Source organism: Phyllobates terribilis, unplaced genomic scaffold (assembly GCF_046119375.1).
Source record: "Phyllobates terribilis strain yellow unplaced genomic scaffold, ASM4611937v1 Scaffold_1__5_contigs__length_1240528914, whole genome shotgun sequence".
NCBI classification, from domain to species: Eukaryota; Metazoa; Chordata; class Amphibia; order Anura; family Dendrobatidae; genus Phyllobates; species Phyllobates terribilis.
In genome coordinates, this window is record NW_027362761.1 from 1,072,428,685 (window position 1) to 1,072,453,269 (window position 24,585).

Below are 24,585 nucleotides of genomic sequence, written 5' to 3' on the forward strand. Positions count from 1 at the left end.
AGTTGTGGGGTCGCCGAGGACTGAGGCAAATAGTGCATAAAAGTTTCCCAATCTCTGCTGACTCAGTAACTGCAGAGTCCAAACCTTCTCTAGCATTACCATCGGCACAAAACTGTGCCAGGGACCTTCATGGCATGGGTTTCCATAGGTGAACAGCTGCATGCAAGTGACGAATCATGCTTCTCTATCTGGCATCTGATGGCCAAATTTGGATTTTGCGAGGCCAAAAGAATGTTACCTACCTGACTACATTGTGTCAACTGTAAAGTTGGATGGATGAGTGGTAAGAACTAGGGTTGAGCGAGTATGTTCTGTCCGAGTATGCTCGGGCCGAGCTCCGAGTATTTACAGCTGCTCGGTGATATGGTTGAATCGCTCCCGTGTGCATGATTTGCAACTGTTTGACAGCTTTATTACATGTGAGGAATGTGTAAGAAATAGACATTCCTCACATGTAATAAAACTGTCAAAAAGTCGTAAATCATGCACACGGGAGCGATTCAACCATATCACCGAGCAGCTGTAAATACTCGGAGCTCAGCCCGAGCATACTCGGCGAAAGGGTTAATAGAACATACTCGCTCAACACTAGTAAGAACACTACAGGGATACTTTTCATATTTTTCAGGAGTTGGCCTTGGGCGCCTTAGTTCCAGTGAACTATTCCTTTAGTATACCAACACATTTTGGACAACTCTATGCTTCTAACTTTGTGGGAAATGTTTCTGGAAGGCCTTTTTCTCTTTCCAGCATGAGTGTACCTCAGTGTACAAAGCAAAATGCATGGTTTGTTTAGTTTGGTGTTGGTCACTGGCCTACACAGAGCCCTGACCTCAACCATGTCGAATACCTTTAGAATGAACTAGATCGGAGATTGTGAGCCCAACCTTCTCGTCCAACATCAGTGTCTGACCTCACAAATGGTCTTTTGGACGAATGAGCAAAAGTTCCCAGGAGAGTGGGAGCTGTTATAACCACAAAGGACCAACTCCATATTAATGTCTCTGGTTGTAGAATTACAGGTCATGAAAGCTCCTGTAGTTGTAATGTGGAAGGAGCACAATACTTTTATCTATATAGTGTAGGTGTCTCATTATGTTGGTATTGTGTTTACTTTTTAGTTATATCTGGCTCCTTACATAGAAAATGTGCTCCGCTGCACCCCTCATAAAGGCACACCTTAAAACAGTAAATGTAGGGTGTTTCCCTACAGTCTTGGCCAGGGTACACTGTATTTTTCTCATTAAGTTTATTTCAAGGAAAGTTTTAGGCAGCAAAAACATTAATGGAAATTCCAAATATAATAAGGTCCTTGGCGGGGGCTCCAAGGTCTCTTACACGGCCGGATCCTTAGAACAAGTTTTTCCAAACTCTTCATCTATTACCAGATCGCATGTCTCCAGAACATTTCCATTGAAACTGTAATTTCATTTAATATACATCCACATAAGAAGAGACATTGTGAATGAGTGGTATTGTAATTTGTGGTTTGGAATTTGACCTGTATCCGATAAAGGAGCGTCTTGCAGATTCCTTTTTTTCACGCAGACTTGTTTTGACTGAAGGGAAAATTAGGGCTTCTACTTCTGGTACTTGTGAAGAAAAACACTACAGGATTGCTGAACTTTATTTTCTGGATGTAACCTACATAGGTGTGAACACAACTTTTCTTCTAAATTGCTGACATGTTATAATGTATGTGTAAACATAACTGTCTAAAAAAAAAAATACCTAACCAATGGGAAGGTAACACTTAGGAAAATAATGATAGGAAAATCTCAGGTGAGAAGTGTGCAAACAAAGACGATAATAAAAAATATATTTATTGATTAATCATATTAGAAACAGAGAAAATATATAAAATGAGGTGCCTCGTGCCAAAGAGGGAAGTAGAATAATGCAATAAATGAATAGGAATTGTTATGAAACAAGCATAATTTTAACCTTTATAGTACCAGTGTACTGTATAAATATAAAGTAAGGTAATTAAATGCAGTTCATGATCTTGGTGCTCAAATGGATGTCAGGTGTAGTCATTAAACATAAGGAAAAGTTGGAAAACTTTTAGTTTTTACCTAGGATGGCATCAACAAGCCCTTCATCCCGACGCGCGTTTCGCTCTTTGCTTCTACTGGGGGCATGAAATATGAGTCAGATGTGGATGGTCATCTGCTGAATTTGAAGCAGCTGTTAAACCATTTTTTATGTGGGCATATGTAAGATGGAATCGGCTTGTATACATTGTTACTCTGGTTTGCATCTATCTGTAGCAATGGTTGTACGAGGGCTCGTACATAGGACACTTTTACAATAGTGTTCATTATTACTGGACTCCTACCATATTGCTGATTGCACACTTCACTTTGTGACTGTACTGTTTTCAGGCTGGTCTACTGTACCATGACTAAGGGACAGGTTTATGTCCAAAACGCGTCAGTTTTTGCCGTGATGCAATATTTTTAATGTACCTGTAACCTAAACCAGTACTAACAAATTGGTGAAGTTATATTTCCAAACGGCTGGATATCTCGATTTGCTTGGTCTGCTGTACACCTTGTACTTAGACCTGTAGGATCATTTGCATATTTCTCATTAATTTGCATATATTAAGCTGATATAAATTCAGAAACATTGGTTATTGCATGAATTATAATTCCTACTTCTCTACATCTTTAAAAATCTAAATAATTAATTGAAAGATTAGTCCCAGGTTCTACAAAGGGGAAATTGCAAAGTGCATGTAAGAAGAAGCAACTTTTCCAATTTACTTGTTATTATAGATCAGTGAGATTTTTCATTGTATTGTTCATGGCAAATTGCCAATGTCGCCAGCCTCCGCTGCAGTCTATCAGAGGCGTCCGAACATGTGCAGTGTTCACAAGCTTTTTCCAATAGAGCTTGTAAGTGCTGCTCTGAAGTTGGCTGGGATCGCTGGAGTTCACTGTTAGTTTCAGATCCCAACCAGCTTCACTGCTGCTGCGCTCCTCTGCTGCTGCGCTCCTCTGCTGCTGCGCTTCTCTGATGCTGCTCGGCCTTTGCAACATAGTAGAAGTGCACAGTTCCCACTTCCTTCAGATGAACTTTAGTTGCAGCCCATCGGCAACCGTTGATTGGCTGCAGTGCTCACATGGCATAAGAATGTCCCTAGACACCCGTCGCCAACATTGCTTGAGCGGTGCCGGTGCGGGAGGTGAGTATCTGTTATTTATATTTTACACTGGGGAATATGGTAGGAACCCCTTTAATAATATTTAATACAATAAAATACATTTAGTTGGGAAGGAAAACATATTATTAATTTCATATTTTATTGCTAAGGTTGTTTTTGCCTTCACTGTGTACACATGTCAAGACAGTCGCCCACACACTTGTTTTATCATAACTGAAAATTGTGCTAGTGACATTTGCTTGACATCTTCGCATTTTTCTACAGGAACAGGTAGTATATCGAGATGAGCAATTCATTCTACATCTTCTGCATACACAGATTGTAGATAGCTAATGTCACGCATCCGACACTTTTCTTTTGATGGTCGTTTGAAATTACACGTAAAAGCAAAAGGCATACAAGTCAGAAATGTGATAACAGTGTGATTTTTTTATGCTAATTTATAAAAAACACCTAAGATGTCATTTACTTAGAGAACCTGTCACCTGAAAAAATGCTATTAACTTGCAGATATCGGGTTAATAGCATATAGAGCGCTGTGGCTATAACCGCAACCCCGGCTCTGATTGACAGCGGATCAGCATTAGGGTCAGCGGTCAGTGGTGGAAGGGGTGCGATTACAGCTGCCACTCTTTGTACATAGAGTGGTGACTGAACCGGTACCGGTGGCGCCCCTGTGACTGAAACTGGAATGCTGCCCGGGGGAATATAGTTAATTTCCTCCCAGCAGCAGGGGTCCAAATGTAGGGGCGCCGGGCAGGTTCAAAATGCTATTAACTGCAGATTAACCTTCATATCTACAGGTTAATAGCACTTTTTCAGATGACAGATTCCCTTTAAGCTCCATCACATTCTCTAACTTTTGTTAGTTATTTAGAAACATCATAACTGCAAGCGCAGATAATCATGAGGCCTCATTGAAAACAAAGTAGGGTCCTCTCCACTAAGACACCCTGCAGCAGTAAAAGAGTTTAACTAGGACCTGTCACCAGGTCAAAAGAGGCCATATTTTGATCTTATAATATTTCTGCTGCTGATGTAAGTAAAGCATTTTTTTTAATCTATTATATGGTTCCAAAGTTATGGGTCACGATGTGACAACTTGAAGTAAGGGAGAGGGGTCTACAACTGTCCCTGAAACTAGGACCCTAACCATCCCTGTCCCAGGGGTACTCTTAATGGTAGAGAGGCCTGGGTCTCATACCTTACTATGCTCCTGTTAAACCTTAATCTGTCCCCTCACCCACCCCATGAGGCATGGGACAGAAATGTAAGGGAAACAAGACACAAAGACAGACAGGGAAAGCTGAAAACCACCATCACACAAAAACACTCAACAAAAATAGGGAGGCGGTTAGGGAAAGGGAGGGACAACAAACGAAGTAGGAATAAGGACTAGGAGATAAACACTCACACTGCTACTGCACACAGATCACTACAACTACTACTCCAAATTACACATCTGAACTCTTTCCAGGGAGAAGGTTCTTTCACTGGCCAGGAAGAAACACCCAGATCTAGTTTACAGTTGTGCTCAAAAATTTACATACCCCGGCAGAATTTTTCCTTTCTTGGCCTTGTTTCAGAGAATATGAATGATGGCAATAAAACGTTTTCTCCACTCATTGTTATTGGTTGGGTGAAGTCATTTATTGTCAAACTACTGTGTTTTCTCTATTTAAATCTTAATGACAACCAAAAACATCCAAATGACCCTGATCAAAAGTTCACATACCCCAGTTCTTAATACCGTGTATTGCCCCCTCTAACATGAATGACAGCTTGAAATCTTTTGTGGTACTTGTGAATGAGGTTCTTTAATTTCTCAGATGGTAAAGCTGCCTATTCTTCTTGGTAAAAAGCCTCCAGTTCCTGTAAATTCCTGGGCTATCTAGCATGAACTGCGCGATTGAGATCTCCCCAGAGTGGCTCAATGATGTTGAGGTCAGGAGACTGAGATGGCCACTCCAGAAACTTCACTTTGTTCTGCTCTAGCCAATGACAGGTCGACCTGGCCTTGTGTTTTGGATCGTTGTCATGTTGGAACGTCCAAGTACGTCCCATACGCAGCTTCCGGGCTGATCAGTGCAAATTTGCCTCCAGTGTTTGCTAATAACGTGCTGCATTAATCTTTCCTTCAACTTCTACAAAGTTTCCTGTGCATTTGTAGCTCACACATCCCCAAAACATCAGCGATCCACCTTCGTGCTTTACTGTAGGAAAGGTGTTCCTTTCATCATAGGCCTTGTTGACCTCTCTCCAAATGTAACGTTTATGGTTGTGGCCAAAAAGTTCAATTTTGGTCTCATCACTCCAAATTACCTTGTTCCAGAAGTTTTGAGGCTTGTCTCTGTGCTGTTTGGCGTATTGTGGGCGAGATACTTTGTGGCATTTGCGAAGTAATGGCTTTCTTCTGGTGACTCGACCATGCAGCCAAGTGCCTCCTTATTGTGCATCTTGAAACAGCCACACCGCTAGTTTTCAGAGAGTCCTGAATTTCAGACGATGTTATTTGTGGGTTTTTCTTTGCATCCCGTTAAATTTTCCTGGCAGTTGTGGCCGAAATTTGTTTTGGTCTACCTGACCGTGGTTTGGTTTTTCCAGAGCGCCTGATTTTCCATTTGTTAATCACAGTTTGAACGCTGCTGACTGGCATTATCAATTCCTTGGATATTTTTTTGTATCCCTTTCATGTGTTATACAGTTCAACTATCCTTTTCCCGTAGATCCATTGACAATTCTCTTGCTTTCCCCATGACTCACAATCCAGAAACGTCAGTGGCTGGATGAAAGATGCAAGAGTCTGTCTGGATCCCAGAAGCTCACTCAGCTTTTATGTACGCAAACTGATTACAAGCAAACAGGTCACAGATGAGGCTGTTGCCTTTAGTAGCCATTAAAATCTATTTGTGTCAAATTCTGTGCATGTTATCGGGCCAAAATTACCAGGGTATGTGAACTTTTGATCAGGGTCATTTGGATGTTTTTGGTTGTCATTAAGATTTAAAAAGAGAAAACCCAGTAGTTTGACAATAAATGGCTTCACCCAACCAATAACCATGAGCGGAGAAAATGTTTTTTTTTGTTATCATTCATATTCTCTGAAACAAGGCCAAGAAAGGAAAAATTCTGCCTGGGTATGTAAACTTTTGAGCACAACTGTATATAGGGAGAAAAGGATAAAAGAGTTGCAGCTGAGAACAACCACGCTGTATGGGTCCCAGCCAGCATGGAAAGAGTCCTTAACCCTTTCAGCACTGATGGAAAGGAAATCCATTTAAAATAGGACACGAATCACAGCGTCTCTAAAGAGGACCTACGATTCATTACCCGATGTGACCTTCTAACTCCAGGTCTCCCAGGGGGACATGACACCCTCATGACAAGATGGGTCTTTTTATTTCATTTGGCTGATTTTTATAGTCTTTTCCAAAGGGGTGTTTCAGGAATATCTAGGGGGGTGTCTTTATGTTTCTCTGTCTGCATAATTACCCTTTGAGTAATGCCCCATTGGTAAAGACCATAAAATTTGGATATTGGACACACTACAGAAAAGGTACATATCTCTAGTACTGTACAGTGGATTCAAAAAGAACAAAAGATGGATTAATCAGGTAAACAGTGAAAACGTCACCAGGTCAAAAGTAGCCAGTTTTTTGACTAAATCATGAAAACTTATGATGAGTATTGTGATCAGCGCTATCAAATGTGTCTTTTTCTATTTTCCATGGATCTGGATTTAGTTTCTCATTACCCCCTTCCTTTTATCCCTTTATTATCTTAAATTTCACCTTTGAATGGAGATGGCTCTTTGACAGCTGCTGTCACTAAGGTTGTCTTGCCCATGAGTGAGATAATGACCATAGTTTACCAAAGCTTAAATATTTTATTATTTTGGGAGTCAAATATTTTTGCCATTTTCCACTGGCATATACGTACAGGTAACTGTGCCTGGTACTTCAGCTTGGTGCAGCTGTTCTATCCATAGCTACAGCATTATGTATAAGTGACATTGTCCTTCATTCTGTTGATTAATTAGACAAATCTCAGCCCTCTGATACATATTTGACTACCAAAAATGTATTTGAATTGGGGAATAAAGGGTTCAGCCAGCACTGGACTGGCAAAAGGGACTCATGGAGTGCTAACAGCCCAATGATTGGGTGGCGTAAAATACTTGCCTTGCTCTAGGTGCTGGCAACCCATGCTATTTTACTTGTAAAATGTAATTTTTTTTTGGCTAGGCCATATTATAAGCACAGGTCCCAACATGGTACCAATTCTATCTCCTGAAGTCCAGTAATTATAAACTTTCTGGTTTTGGGCTGCCATATTTCTCCATCTGAGGTTTGGTTCACACTAATATAGTGCTTTCTGCTGAGCAATAAGTCGGGATTTATGGTAGAATCCACGAAAAACAAGATTTTCGATGGGAACCCTAACAGAGCCCCAACTGAGCCATTCATTTCAAAGAAACCGACAAGATCACTGTGTACAATGTCTGGCCTTCATCTAGGCAGTGTTTGTCTTTTTAAGATACGTAAAAAAACTTGGTCTATGAATGACTTCATCTGGGTTCCTATCGGAATCCTGTTTTTCAGGGATTTCATAGACCCCGATGTAGTGCTCAGTATAGAGCACTGTATTCGTGTGAACCTAGCCTTATGGCACATACACTGTGTTCTCTAGGAGATTATGAATTGCGTTGCATGCTTTGCTTTTTTATGGCTGTTTACACCTTCTCTTACCGCACTTCAAGAAATAAGAACAAAACTTATTCATTCATTAATTCAGTCTTCTCCAGAAGTTTTGTTTACGTGTTCTGTTCTGCTACGAGATTTGTAATTTCGATACAAAGAACTGGAACCATCAGTGTCAGCGTTCACACATTGTGTCAGTACAGAACGTACCAGAAATACTGATCCCACTTCAACTGGTTGTTTGTCACTGTCATACTGAAAATGATAGGAATATCTATTGACAGGTTATGAAAATCATCATTACTTATTTAGACAGATTGTTACAAACATTATCTATCTTAGATACAAATTCACACATAACAGGGCCAATGTCATAGAAAGCCACAGTGAATTTACAAGGTAGATGTCCTTCATCGGTGATGTAACAAGGACCTCAGCGAGGCACACACATTAAATATTTAATAAATACAATTATATAACATATCCACGTTATACAACAGTGTAAATGAGGATTTCAGTGGATATAAAAAGTCTACAGAATGCCAGGTTTATGTCATGTAAAAAAAATCATACAAAGAAGAATCCTCCAGAACTTTTTCCACATTTCATGTCACCTATAATCTGTACAAATCCATTGAGAAACAAACTGAAATAATTTTGGAGGGGGGGGGGGGGGGTAATAAAAATAACAAAACTAAAATATTGTGGTTGCAAAGGGACCTCATTATTTAAAGTTATCAGTCAGGATGAGGGTATAAAAAAATTCCAAAGCCTAAGATAAACCATGGAACACTGTAAAGATGGTCATAAAGAAGTGGCTTAAATTTGGTACAACAGTGATATTGCCTAGAATTTGACTTCCCTCAAACATTGATTAAAATATAAGAAGAAAATTGGTCTGGGGGGTTGCCTAGATGCCTTCAGCAACATTAAAAGAGCTGCAGGAATTTCTGGCAAGTACTGGTTGTGTACTGCATGTGATGACAATCTACCATATTTTTCATATGTCTTGTCTGTGGTGTAGGGTGGCAAGATGGAAGCCTTTTCTTACAAAGAAAAACATCCAAGCCCAGCTATATTTTGCCAAAACCTACATAAAATCTGGCAAAAGTGTGTGGGAAAACTTGTTATGTTATGAGGAGACCAAAGTTGTGCTATTTGACCATTTTTCCAAAAGGTATGTTTGTCGCAAAGCTAATACTGCGCATTATCAAAACACTCCATACCCACAGTGAAGCATGGTAGAGACAGCATTATGCTTTGGGGTTGTTGTCCAGCAGCTGGAACTAAGGATTAGTAAAGGTGTAGGGAATTATGATCAGTTTCAAATATCAGTCAATTTTGCAAGAAAACCTTCAGGCTTCTGCTACAAATCTGAAGATAAAGATGAATTTTACCTTTCAGCACGGCAATGACCCGTAGCATACCTCCAAGTAAACAAAAGAATGGCTTCTCCGGCAGAGGATCAAAGTTTTGGTATGGCCCAGCCAGATCCCAGACCTGAATCCAATTGAAAATATGTGAGTTGACCTGTACACAGGAGATGCCCTTGCAATCTGACAGGTTTGGAGTGCTACTGCAAGGAATAGTGAGCAAAAATTGCAAGTTAAGGTACATATGTTCCATGCTGATGAACCCTACCAAAAAGACTGAATGCTGTCATAAATTTAAAGAGTGCTTCAACAAAGTATGAGTTTAAAGCTGTGCATATTTATGCAACCACATTGTTTTAGTTCTTTATTTTTCTTTTTCCACCAGAAAAGATGCCAGTTTATTTTTCAACTGAATGGGTGACATTAAGGCTGTGTGCCAACGATGCGTATTTCATGCGTTTTTGGTGCGGAAATTTCCGCATCGTAAACGCATGGTAAGCCTTCTGCCATGGTCCGCTATGCAATTCCGCACTTTCAATGCCCATGCTGCGGATTTTTCCGCAGCGTTTATGCTGCGCTCAAAAATCCGCAGCATGTCCATTAATTTTGCGGAAGCGCAGCGTTTTCGCCGCCATTGACTTGCATTAGAACGAGCCAATAATGCAAGACTGCATCTGTACTTGCGTAATTGGCGCGTTCTAATGTGCGGATGGTACCCGGGTGTAGAGGAGAGAAGACTCTCCTCCACACCCAGGTACCATAGAAACTGTAAAATAAAGAATAAAATAAAAAATAAAGATTATACTTACCTTCTGATGGCCCGCGCTGCGCTCCTTCTCCTTTGCTGGCACATCGCGTTGGACTGTAGGACCTGCGGTGACATCACAGTCATGTGACGGTAGGTCCTTCAGTACACGGCATCGCGATATCCCGGCAGCCAGGAACGAGCGCAGCAGCACACCCCGGGCCATCGGAAGGTAAGTATCGGGTTTATTTTTTTATTTTTAACCATTTAAAGGTCACACTATATAAATCCATGCCGTTTGCATGGATTTATATAGTGTGACCTAGTTGTCAAGCACTTTCCAGGTGATGCTAAAATCACTTTGAAAGCGCTTGTCAATCTGCATGCGGAAACGCATGTGAATCCGCATGTATTACGCAGGAAAAACGCATGTACAATCCGCATGCGTTTTTTTCTGCCAGGGAGATGCAAAAATGCTGCAGAAATTTTCTGTTTCATTTCTGCATCGTGGGCACATAGCCTCAGGCTATGTGCCCACGATGCAGAAATGAAGCAGAAAATTTCTGCTTCATTTCTGCAAGTAAAAACACATGCGGAATTCCGCACGCGTTTATCGCGCGATTTCCACATGCGGAATTGCCTTGCGTTTTTTAATGCATTGAAAAAGGCAATTCCACTTGCGGAAACGCAAAATTAATGAACATGCTGTGGATTTTTGAACGCAGCATAAACGCTGCAGAAAAATCCGTAGCGTGGGCATAGAACATGCGGAATCCCCTTGGGGACCATGGGGAGCGGATTACCTAGGGTTTAACAAGCGTTTACGCTGCGGAAATTCCGCAGCATAAACGCTTGAAAAACGCTACGTGGGCACGCCGCCTAAAGGTGGAAAAAGTTCTGAAATTATTCTTCTTGGTATGATTTTTTTTACATGACAAAAACTTGGCATTTTAATAGAAATGGAGAGACTTTTTGCATCAACTGTACATCTTTCACTGTGTTTGTCCCCAGAAGGAAAAACAACTGTATTAAAAGTAAAAGCCATCATTTCTTTCCTGGAGAAGCACAGAGACTTTCATTACTCGTAGCTATATACCATTGCCCACAAGCTGAGGTTGGACAAGGAACAGTCTGTGTTCATTATGTAACAAACATTGATTTAGCAATGTGAGTTATGTGTGGGTGAGTCATGTACTTACATCTGCTAAAAAGCCAAAAATCAGTAAAGAACAGTCACAGACAGAACATTGACACCCAGCCTATATTATTTTACAGCCCTGGTTGATGTTCCTCTAATCCCAGTTGTTCTTAGGAAGAAGTGCTAGAATTTAGAAAAGAGAGTACATTGCCAGCTGTGCAAATGCTTCCTTGTCTGTTTCTTAAAGAAGTTGTCCAGTACTTTAGATTGCCCCCCTAATGTATCCCCCGGGGCCCCTAAGGATTTTTGTAATTAGCTTACGTTGCAGATACTGCCTGTGAGCGGCGCTATCCTTGGCCGCTCACAGGCATCACGTGACCCCGCCCTGACGTCACAACAAGTGAGGTGTGACTCAGCGCTGGGGTCCCCGCGGTGGCTGCTGGGTTGTGGGCGCCGTTATTCCCCTGTGTCACACCCGGCACTTTCACAGTGAATGAAGACAGGGAGAGCGCCCGGTGGATGCCGGGTCTGACGCAGGGCAGGGGAATAACCCCGCCCACAACCCAGCAGCCACCGGTGGAACGCGGAAGAGGGACCCCCGGCTGCAGTCGCAACTTGTCATGACGTTAGCGGATGCCAGCGCCGGCTGCAGCCGGGGGTCACGTGATGCTTGTGAGCGGCCACCGATAGCGCCACTCACAGGCAGTATCTGCAACGTAAGGTAATTATAAAAATCCTTAGGGGCCCTGTGGGGATACATTGGGGGGTAATCTAAAGTACTGGACAACCCCTTTAATATTTCCTGGGTATTAATTTAAGTGGAACTACACATACAGTATATACACTCCTCCATGCTGACCAATAACATCCCAGATGTGCTTGATGGGAGACAATTCTGGAGACCATCTAGACCATGATGGCACGTTTAGGTCACACAGGCTGCTCATACTAAGGGTATGGAAAGTATTCAGACCCCTTTAAATTTTTCACTCTTTGTTTCATTGCAGCCATTTGGTAAATTCTAAAAAGTTCATTTTTTTTCTCATTAAAGTACACTCTGCACCCCATCTTGACTGAAAAAAAACAGACATGTAGAAATTTTTGCAAATTTATTAAAAAGAAAAACTGAAATATCACATGGTCATAAGTATTCAGACCCTTTGCTCAGTATTGAGTAGAAGCACCCTTTTGAGCTAGTACAGTCATGAGTCTTCTTGGGAATGAAGCAAAAAGTTTTTCACACCTGTATTTGGGGATCCTCTGCTATTCTTCCTTCCAGATCCTCTCCAGTTCCGTCAGGTTGGATGGTGATTGTTGGTGGACAGCCATTTTCAGGTCTTTCCAGAGATGCTCAATTGGGTTTAGGTCAGGGCTCTGGCTGGGCCAGTCAAGAATGGTCACAGAGTTTTTCTGAAGCCACCCACTAATTTGTTATTTTAGCTGTGTGATTAGGGTCATTGTCTTGTTGGAAGGTGAACCTTCGGCCAAGTCTGAGGTCCAGAGCACTCTGGAAGAGGTTTTCATCCAGGATATCTCTGTACTTGGCCGCATTCATGTTTCCTTTAATTGCAACAAGTCGTCCTGTTCTTGCAGCTGAAAAACACCCCCATAGCATGATGCTGCCACCACCATGTTTCACTGTTGGGATTGTATTGGGCAGTGATGGTGTTCTCCACACATACCGCTTAGAATTATCATCAAAACGTTCTATCTTCGTTTCATCAGACCAGAGAATCGTATTTCTTATAGTCTGGGAGTCCTTCATGTGTTTTTGAGCAAACTCTATGCGGGCTTGTGTAACGGGTCTGGGAGGCGGAACCTCTGAGCAACTATACAAGGGGGCGGTCCTTGTAAGAAAGCGGGTGGCTCCCAGGGAAGACGGGCAGGTAATCACGGCAAGTGACAGGGACAGTCTCTGGGTAGAAGGGCAGGTAGTCACGGCAAGTGACAGGGACAGTCTCTGGGTAGAAGGACGGGTACTCACGGCAAGTGACAGGGACAGTCTCTGGACAGGCAGGTGGTCACGGCAAGTGACGGCGGAGCCTCCAGGTAGGCTAGCAGGCAGGTAGCAGATGAGCGCTCCCAGGTGAGCAGACAAGAGTCTCTGGACAGGCAGGTGGTCACGGCAAGTGACGGCGTCGCCTCCAGGTAGGCTAGCAGGCAGGTAGCAGATGAGCGCTCCCAGGTGAGCGGGCAGGCTGGTCCATAGACAGACTGACAGGTGTCGGAAGGCAGACCGTCGGACCGCAGGCTTGCAAGCAGGTAAACGGATATCTGGCAGGTATCAAGCAGGAATCTGGCAGGTGACTGGCAGGTAACAGGCAGGAATCTGGCAGGTGACTGGCAGGTAACAGGCAGGAATCTGGCAGGTGACTGGCAGGTAACAGGCAGGAATCTGGCAGGTGACTGGCAGGTAACTGGAAACGGGACCTGAGGGCTGAAGCAGAGTGAAGGCTTTGCAACAACATTGCTCGGGCACCTCCATTTTGGAGGAGGTGCCTTATATATGGTGAAGTCCTCCGGCCATTGGCCGGGGACTCCTTAGGACGGCGCGCGCGGCCCCTTTGCTTCCCGCCCTAAGCACCGTGGCCGGGAAGCAGCGCGCGCTGCCAGCAGAGCGGGAGGAAGACGCCGGGCACAGAGCGGAGAGGTGAGGGGAACAGCGTCCCTGCCTAGCAGGAGGCAGGGACGCCGACGCTACAGCTTGCATATGTCTTGCACTGAGGAGAGGCTTCCGTCGGGCCACTCTGCCATAAAGGCCCGACTGGTGGAGGGCTGCAGTGATAGTTGACTTTGTGGAACTTTCTCCCATCTCCCTACTGCATCTCTGGAGCTCAGCCACAGTGATATTGGGGTTCTTCTTTATCTCTCTCACCAAGGCTCTTCTCCCACGGTTGCTCAGTTTGGCTGGACGGCCAGATCTAGGAAGACTTTTGGTGGTCCCAAACGTCTTCCATTTAAGCATTATGGAGGCCACTGTGCTCTTAAATACCTTGAGTAATGCAGAAATTATTTTGTAACCTTGGCCAGATCTGTGCCTTGCCACAATTCTGTCTCTGAGCTCCTTGGGCAGTTCCTTTGAGCTCATGATTTTCATTTAGTCTGACATGCACTGTGAGCTGTGAGGTCTTATATAGACAGGTGTGTGCCTTTCCAAATCAAGTCCTATCAGTTTAATTAAACACAGCTGGACTCCAATGAAGGAGTAGGACCATCTGAAGGAGGATCACAAGGAAATGGACAGCGTGTGACTTAAATATGAGTGTCTGAGCAAAGGGTCTGAATACTTATGACCATGTGATATTTCAGTTTTTCTTTTTTAATAAATTTGCAAACATTTCTACATTTCTGTTTTTTTTCAGTCAAGATGGGGTGCAGAGTGTACTTTAATGAGAAAAAAATGAACTTTTTAGAATTTACCAAATGGCTGCAATGAAACAAAGAGTGAAAAATTTAAAGGGGTCTGAATACTTTCCGCACCCACTGTAGTAGCATTAGCGACATGAAATCTGGTTGAAACACAGTTCCTGGGACACTTTGGAGAAATGGTCGTACCACTGGTTCGTTAACCAAATCAATCTAATTTGAGCTGTTAGTGTACATGGAATGAAGTCTAGAGGGGTCAAGCTAGTGTTCATTATTCACCTCACACTATAATCCTGGGAGAAGGACCAATTTGACGTTCCCTCGTGAAGGCCCCTTGTGAAAATCTCCTCATGGTGTTGCCCTTGTCTGGAAAATTGAATGGAGAAATGGAGTCTGGAATGGAGTTCTATCCTCTTCAGAAATGAGTCCCACTTTTGTCTTGTACGCATTTATAGTTGAAGTATGTAAGCAACACCATGAAGAGGCCTTCACCAGGTAATCCCCAAACCAAAGATACAGAACAACATGACAGGGGTGTAGACCACAAGATAAGTTCAGACACTATTCATACATCCTACTTCGAATGCATTAGCCCTGTGGTTCCCTATACTTGTAGAATCACAGTGTATTTCAAGTAGCAGGTGGATATCACTGCCACATCCGTCATAACCTAATAATAGCATAATATGTAGGGAATTAAAAAAATGCACTTATCTTTGCAAAGGTATTGGGTTACCCCCAGTACTTCTCGACGCGTTTCCCCGTTAGTGGTGGTTCATCAGGAGAAGATCACATTGTTCCTATTCCCGGGATTATGGTAATGGGTGGCATAATGTATGGTAGCCATATCCCGTAGTTTTTATTCCTGGTACAATAACAGCTCAGTCATTTTTCCAAAGTGTCCCCAAAGCTGTTTTTCAACTCTATAACACCAGGGCACATGTTGCTCGTGCTACATTGAGCAGTCTGTGTGTCCTAAATGTAGTACCATGGTCTGCAGCGTCTCCAGAATTGTCTCCCATCTGGGACATAATTGGTCGTCAATTGTAAAAGAGAGAGCTGCCAGCAGGGGATCTTGATGATTTGTGTGCCCAAATGCATTCAGCGTGACAAAATACTCCTCAGACAACCATTAATAACTTTATTAATAGCAGCCAAGGCGAGTAAGTGTGTTTTTTTTCTGCGCGTGGTGCTCATACTTGATACTGAATAAATCGAGATGTTTTTGAAGTTTTGTTTACATTTTTTCATTATTTTCACATCAATTAACGCAAAATAACCCTTGTTCATAAAAGATAATCTTTAATAATCTAACCAGACACATACAACATGAAAAAGGTGCCCATAAAAAAGTGACTTAGTGCAGGTAGTTATATGGAAATTGGCCCTAAGTGATCCCCACCCCCACACTTCCACCAGAGGCGATAAATAAGATTTTTTGCCACTGGGTGTACAATATCTTAGTGTGAGGTCTAAACCCTAAATGCATAAATCACTTATTTAAAAACAGCAGGAAAAAATACCGTTGGGGGATACATATCCGATACTAATAAATCCTACTAGTCTTTTCCCCCAAACCAAAGATACAGAACAACATGACAGGGGTGTAGCCCACAAGATAAGTTCAGACACTATTCATACATCCTACTTCGAATGCATTAGCCCTGTGGTTCCCTATACTTGTAGAATCACAGTGTATTTCAAGTAGCAGGTGGATATCACTGCCACATCCGTCATAACCTAATAATAGCATAATATGTAGGGAATTAAAAAAAATGCACTTATCTTTGCAAAGGTATTGGGTTACCCCAGTACTTCTCGACGCGTTTCCCCGTTAGTGGTGGTTCATCAGGAGAAGATCCAATCATCCTGCAAAAAGCTATTTTCACATCATTAACATGTCTATCCATCCTGTCACTTCCATAATTCCACGACTTTTCCTTCTTGGTGTTGAAGTTTCTACGTTGAGGCGTATATTAGTATATATGAGTACTGTCCTGTGGACATGGAGATGCAATCTAGTATCACCTCCATATAGCTGTAGTCATCGAGATCTCAGTATCAGTTCGCAACATGTGTGCATGGAGCCAGAGCAGCAGCTCACTTACAATTCTGTATTACGGATCTGTAAGCCCCCTGTCTATTGCTAGAGGAAATGTTCTCTTATGGGAATACCTCCACTATAAAACATATCATGTTTTTTTCCTAACAAATTCATATATAAAGAATCCATACAATAGGTCATCAGTATCAGATCAGTGGGGGTCTGACACTTGGCACCCCAATGACCAGCTGTCATCAAATCTGGCGGTGGCTGCATGGAAATAATATAAGGAATAGGACGGCTCTGTATATTCCTTAGTGGCTGCTTCCGTATTCTGTACACTATCTTCCATTCACTTGACTAGGAGAAGAGGTGCAGTACTGAGGTGCGACCACTGAACAACATATGGAGCTGTGGCATCCAAATCCGTACATTGCATAGAGCCCGCCTCAACTGACAGAGCAGACAACAGCTGATCAGTGGCGCTGTTATGGATGGGCCATCAATATGTTAGTCCCATGCTTCTCTTTTGATTGCAATGTGTGAGCTCCATGCATTTATACACTTTAACTCATGTTTGATTCCTTTGGAAGCTTTATATATTTCTCCTTTGGGCAGCCCATTTGATATGTGTCATAACAGCACATGAATGGATCCATTGTTCAGGATCCCCCACTATTAGCCTGAGATGAGAGCATTGTCCTTCCTGTGTATAGCAATGCGCCGGATGGTATGGTTAATCCCTACAGTGACAAAAGTTTGCTCAAACTGGACTACGTCACCAATCAACATGACAAAACCAATGTAACTGCATCTAATATATCTTTAGTAGAGCAGTCACGTTTTTTCCCATCTGTGGGTTAAATCTGCTGATAGGATCTAAATGCAATCCTCGCCTGCTTTTACGTCCTGGTTTCCTATGAAATAATCGAAACTTGGCCAGGAGCAGCTGCCTGTAAGAAATCAATGGACCTTCTTTTGTATAAGTTGAGTGGAAAGTGTCTCTGTAAGTATCCACAATGTGCGAGGACATAATAGGCACGCTCCCTGCCAGTAGGAACCAATACCAGGCTGGCAGCAGAAGAATAAAGATATCACCTGCTCCTATTACTGAGGGTCTGCACGGCCTGAGGATTAGGATACCCAAGTATTTCTTGTGTGATTTCCTAATTTATTGGTATGTGATGATCGGAGCAGAATAATAAGCTGATAATTATATGGAAATACTCATGATAAAGCTCTGGGTTCCATCACCGGCGCCCAGCTCTACTCAGTGTCAATAGTGATGCCACTGATATTATGCAATGATTTTCTTGTGCTGACCATTGACTTAAAGGGGTTTTCCCACAAACAAAAGTTAATTTTATTCACTAGATCTTGGAATAATAATAAGTTTCACAATAGGAAGTGATTAAATAAAATGTTCCTGTGCTGAGATAATCTTATAAATGTTCCCCTGCTGTGTACTGTGTAATGGCTGTGTCTGACCGTACAGGAACATGGTCTGATCATACCACATCTCCTGGGTAGGGGAGGTAGAAAAAGAGTATACAGAGATTACAGCACGAGATCACAGCTGATTCTTTTTGTGAGTTAAAACATATCTCTGCTGTTTTTAAGCAATGTTTTACCTAACAGAAAGAATCAGCTGCGATCCCATACTGTAATGTCTGTATATTCTTTTGCGTCCTCCCCTGCCCAGGAGCTGTGGTATGATCAGACCATGTTCCTGTACGGTCAGACACAGCCATTACACAGTACACAGCAGGGGCACATGTATAAGATTATCTCAGCACAGGAACATTTGTTTCAATCACATCCAATTGTGGAACTTATTTTTATTCCAAGATCTAGTGAATAAAATTAACTTTTGTTTGTGGGAAAACCCCTTTAAATCAATGGGATCAATTGATTAAAGGCACACCTATGAAAATTGACAGTGTACCTAAACATGGAATGAAGGTGCCGCAATACCCCAGCACCGTTCATTTAGCTGGTCGGTAGGGGACACCACCGATTGTACAACATGGCCAATAATTGGTGGAGTGTATTTGCTGTGGAATCTCCTCAAGCTGAAATTTCCCACACTAAATTGTGAAAAAATTTTCCACTGCGCAAATGTTGGGAATATACCGCAGACTTCATCCTTTGCTCTGCAAAATGTTAAACCTGAAATGAATGTCCTCAGCATTAAGTGACGAGCTGCTGATGTCAAACCTGTGGCGCTGGTCACTTTACGCCTCGGTGAGGGAGTGGATGAGAACTACGTTAGCAGAATTAGGGAATGTGCACACGTTACGTATTTGCAGCAGAAATTTCTGCACTAAAAGTACTGCATTTTATAGCACCAGCAAAATGAATGAGATTTCTGAAGTCTCGTGCACTCTGCTTATTTTTTCCTTGCAGATTTGAAGCAGTTTCACATCTGCATCATGTCACTTTTTTAATATATTTCCAGCTGTTTTCACCCATACAAATGAATGAGTAAAAAATGCATCATGCGTATTTTACTCTGCGGTTTTCCTGCCAAGAAATTTCTGCTGCAAATACTCAATGTGTGCACACACCCTTATAGTTTTCCGTTTGGCATATGCTGTAAAGAGAACCAATCTCTAAATGTCTTTAAATGGTTTCTTAAAGAGGTTTTCCCACAATGGTTATTTCTTCCATGTCCACAGGATAGCTAGTAAATGACTGATCACTGGGGGTCCCACCGCAACCCCTCTATTCCTCTTCACTGTACAACCACAGCAAGGAGGAGATTAAAGGCCGCAGTGGGCAAGGAGGTGTTCAGCAACTCCATTTAATGACTATAGGACTGAGGAACACACAGCACTTTGCAGCTTTCTTCAGCCCTATGGACATTGAATAGAGCAGTAGGGTATGTGGTTAATCTCCTCCACCTAAATAAAGATCGTGAGGGTCCAGCGGGGAGATCCTCTGAAAATAGGCATGTATAACCTATTCTATGGAGAGGTGATAAATGTCCATTATGAGAGACCGAATTAAATTAGTCGTGGTTGGCTTGGCAATGGGTTCACATACTAACGGATATTTTTTTTGGTAACATAAGTACTGTTAAGAGCTGTTGTGCTGGTGCGTGTCTGCAGGTAACCTTGTTCTTTCTGTTCCATATCCAGGTGAGCCGTCCGCATCCTGGAGACTCTTCCCTCTTGATCTTGTTTGTGATCGGTGGAGTCACTGTTTCAGAAGTGCGAATGGTTAAAGACCTTGTATCAACTCTCAAACCTGGCGTTCAGGTACTAACATGTCATCACATCTAAGTCTCTGTTGTCAAAAATTCAGAACTAATGTGCATTGTCAAACCAGAACATACATTTGATGAAAATGCTGATCAAATATACAAGATAAATAATACCAACCAAAGAAAATAGTGCACTGAAGTCTCAAAATACTACATCTTTTATTAAAGTAAATAAAATAAATGAATAATTGCCAATAATTAAAGGGCAGAGTAACCCAATGGAGGACCACACAATGCAATATGTAGTAAAAGTAATGAAGGTTGTAAATTATATAGTATATGAGCCAGTGTATATATAGAATATGTCCCTGTTGACAATGCAAAAACAATATGCAATTCATACTGAAGGCAACACTTTCACCTTGTGATGAAGATATAGGATGGTGCCCCAACGCGCGTTTCACCTTAGCTGTGTCGGGGGGGGGGGAGGGGGCGTTTCCTGATGAAGCTAGGGTGATACATGAGTAAATAGATCTCTTACTTACTAAATCCATGTCACATTGGCTGTACCGTCCTTTGAAAGATTTTTCCCCTTAAATATTAAAATGGCCATTTTATGAGTTCAGATAGAGACAGAACGACAAAATATTCATATTAATTTTAGTCAGGGGAACTTTCTTTGGGATTATACAGTCATCTTATATGGATTTTCAAGGCACATGCACCAGTCTCATCAGATTTGACGTAATGAAATCTGCTCTATGTACAGTGAAATCTGCTGGCAGATCTGTTTGCCTCACAAGAAAAAAAACCTGTTCATATCCACTATCTGGGCGTCCATTTCGCAGAACCCCCTTTATGTCCTAGAAGACGGAGAAGCTCTCACTCTGGTGGTCCCAGCACATCCATACGTACATACAGTACAGACCAAATGTTTGGACACACTTTCTCATTTAAAGATTTTTCTGTATTTTCATAACTATGAAAATTGTACATTCACACTCAAGGCATCAAAACTATGAATTAACACATGTGGAATTATATACTTAACAAAAAAGTGTGAAACAACTGAAAATGTGTGTTATATTCTAGGTTCTTCAAAGTAGCCACCTTTTGCTTTGATGACTGCTTTGCACACTCTTGGCATTCTCTTGATGAGCTTCAAGAGGTAGTCACCGGAAATGGTCTTCCAACAATCTTGAAGGAGTTCCCAGAGATGCTTAGCACTTGTTGGCCCTTTTGCCTTCACTCTGCAGTCCAGCTCACCCCAAACCATCTCGATTGGGTTCAGGTCTGGTGACTGTGGAGGCCAGGTCATCTGGCATAGCACCCCATCACTCTCCCTCTTGGTCAAATAGCCCTTACACAGCCTGGAGGTGTGTTTGGGGTCATTGTCCTGTTGAAAAATAAATGATGGTCCAACTAAACGCAAACCGGATGGAATAACATGCCGCTGCAAGATGCTGTGGTAGCCATGCTGGTTCAGTATGCCTTCAATTTTGAATAAAACCCCAACAGAGTCACCAGCAAAGCACCCCCACACCATCACACCTCCTCCTCCATGCTTCACGGTGGGAACCAGGCATGTAGAGTCCATCCGTTCACCTTTTCTGCGTCGCACAAAGACACGGTGGTTGGAACCAAAGATCTCAAATATGGACTCATCAGACCAAAGCACAGATTTCCATTGGTCTAATGTCCATTCCTTGTGTTCTTTAGCCCAAACAAGTCTCTTCTGCTTGTTGCCTGTCCTTAGCAGTGGTTTCCTAGCAGCTATTTTACCATGAAGGCCTGCTGCACAAAGTCTCCTCTTAACAGTTGTTGTAGAGATGTGTCTGGTGCTAGAACTCTGTGTGGCATTGACCTGGTCTCTAATCTGAGCTGCTGTTAACCTGCGATTTCTGAGGCTGGTGACTCGGATAAACTTATCCTCAGAAGCAGAGGTGACTCTTGGTCTTCCTTTCCTGGGGCGGTCCTCATGTGAGCCAGTTTCTTTGTAGCGCTTGATTGTTTTTACAACTGCACTTGGGGACACATTCAAAGTTTGCCCAATTTTTCGGACTGACTGACCTTCATTTCTTAAAGTAATGATGGCCACTCGTTTTTCTTTACTTAGCTGCTTTTTTTCTTGCCATAATACAAATTCTAACAGTCTATTCAGTAGGACTATCAGCTGCGTATCCACCTGACTTCTGCACAACACAACTGATGGTCCCAACCCCATTTATAAGGCAAGAAATCCCACTTATTAAACCTGACAGGGCACACCTGTGAAGTGAAAACCATTTCCGGTGACTACCTCTTGAAGCTCATCAAGAGAATGCCAAGAGTGTGCAAAGCCAAAGCAGTCATCAAAGCAAAAGGTGGCTACTTTGAAGAACCTAGAATATAAGACATATTTTCAGTTGTTTCACACTTTTTTGTTAAGTATATAATTCCACATGTGTTAATTCATAGTTTTGATGCCTTCAGTGTGAATGTACAATTTTCATAGTCATGAAAATACAGAAAAATCTTAAAATAAGAAGGTGTGTACAAACTTTTGGTCTGTACTGTATGTGGATGGGAGGCATGTAAAGTTACATTTTCCCGGCCATGGTCACTGCAGATGCAACTTCCTTCATCAATAACAGCTGATCATGGGGCCAGAAAAGCTGCAGCTGTTTCTTTAACAAAAAAAGGGGTTGTCTGCATGAGGTTACCACTTTAACCACCAGAATTATAGTATCATATTATCTAGTGAGCTTTGTTGTTTTATTCTAACGAGCCCTTATGGACAGATTTCTGCTTGTAGTGAGACCCTCTACATTGACCGATGCCAACTGGATGGAGAGTGAATGATCTTTAATGTGTAAGTAAACATATTTTTTAACCATTTTGTCCAGCATGGAAAGTTATGAAACTTTTCACTTTATTAGGAAGTTTGTCTTCATTTCAGTAAGTGACTTTCAAAACCCTGCTTGTCTGTTTGTCTGCCTTCAGCTGCATGTTCAGAATGTTGGAGTACAAATAATGGCAGTGATGGTCAGCAACTGTCTCCTCCTCTGAATGTTGTGCTCATCCGAACAATCTTCTGCAGCAGCTTATCTCCAGAGTTAGGGCATGTGAGTCATTGAAAAACATTGGACTGCACTCGGATGACATCTGAGTGCAGTCTGATTTCTGCGGCCTGACAGAATGGAGAACATGGAGACATTTTTTTCAACATGTTCTCCTCATCCGACAAAATCGGCTCACATTATGATCAGAGTGTCATTTGCATATTAAACCCGATTCTCTCGAATACACGGCCGTTTGCACTTAACCTTTATGATGTAACGGCGCTGAGCTGACCCATCACTGCCATCATCTGTACTCTAAATGAGTACGCTTTGATATCAGTGCAGCTGATGGCAGTCAAATCGATTGGGGGAAAAGCCGGGGTATGGAAGCCACTTACATGCATTTATTTACAGGAATGAAGACAAACCCCCATATAAAGTGATTTGCAAAGTTTCTTAACTTTCTGTGCTGGACAAAATTATTAAAAAAAAAAAAAGATTAGTTACTCTAAATTAATGGAGAGATGTGCTGTCAACAATGCTTATTGTAATTTGGTTGTCTACTAGTGGACAACCCCAGCTTAATCTGTTCAGGTCCCTGATTAGAATAAAAACAATGGCTGCTGCCCGGAGCTGTATGTTCTCCAGGGAAGGGATGGCTACAGTCCATCACACATTTGTGGGGGATCTGATCCCACTCATGGGTTTAGTTTGGACCTTCTGACTTGGTGTCTGTTCTGTACACGTTCACCATGTTTAACAGTCACGTTCCCTAGAAAAGTAGTGCGTAATCCCCTTCACTATGTTAATCGCTAAGTTGGACCTGTGCTCGGGGGGAGGGTTTCTCCTCACATCTCTGATGGGATTAGACGCTGGAAACATTTTTTTTTGTTTCATGAATTCCATAGAAGACATTTGTGACAAATGTATGTGTGTATGGAAGCTACTAATTTAAGGATTGCCATAATGCCATGGACCAAAAATAGAAATTCTCGAATACTAAGATGTTGCTTTATCTGACGTCTCCGCCTGTGACCCTCACACGTCTGCCCGTGGTGTCAAGAAATGGTCGTCTCAGTCTGTGATGGAAGAGTGCGGCTTATGTTAGTCCTTATTCCTGTCTATGGGCTTAGGCCGTAATTCCCCTGATGGTTTAATGGCATTACCTAGATATGTATTAATGCTCTTATTCCTTGTCAAGATATGAAAACCCATTAGTATTGTCAAGAATGCCGCCGCTTCTCTCCATGTAAGACGCAGGGGGAAATCTTGATAAGCCTGTCATTATATGGAAGGTGGTTTACTTTATACTGATTATCTTACAGGTCCATATTTTCTCTGTAAATTACGTGGGACTGACATCTGTCGCTGCCGCAGATTTGGCCCAGACAAGATATGACGCGGCAGCCTAATGATTAACGCTTTGTGCAGGTTTTCTTGCATTCACTTTGCTCTTCTTATCTCAGATCTGCCTAATACATGTAATACTTGCCTGTTCTTGTTTTAATATCCAGGAGGAAATTATCCCTTTTATTCCAGTCTAATTCTAACCCTGGTAAGGTTTCAGGCCACAAATGAATTAACGAGTCATACACTTCCATGTGTTTAGAATCATGAAAGTTAGCCATACACCAGATATACAGTGGGTATGGAAAGTATTCAGACCTCTTTAAATTTTTCACTCTTTGTTTCATTGCAGCCATTTGGTAAATTCTAAAAAGTTCATTTTTTTTTTCATTAACCCCTTTACCCCCGAGGGTGGTTTGCACTTTAATGACCAGGCCAATTTTTACAATTCTGACCA

The 24,585-nt window shown here is 42.2% G+C and overlaps 1 protein-coding gene across 1 annotated transcript in view; it reads left to right on the forward strand.

The window, feature by feature from the left end:
• The window catches only part of SCFD2 (sec1 family domain containing 2), an 824,480-nt gene that overhangs the window by 775,625 nt on the left and 24,270 nt on the right, over positions 1-24,585 (forward strand). Inside the window, exon 8 of the mRNA XM_073645498.1 lies at positions 19,676-19,795. Within this exon, the coding sequence (XP_073501599.1) occupies positions 19,676-19,795 (120 nt within the window). The remainder of the gene's footprint in view (positions 1-19,675; positions 19,796-24,585) is intronic.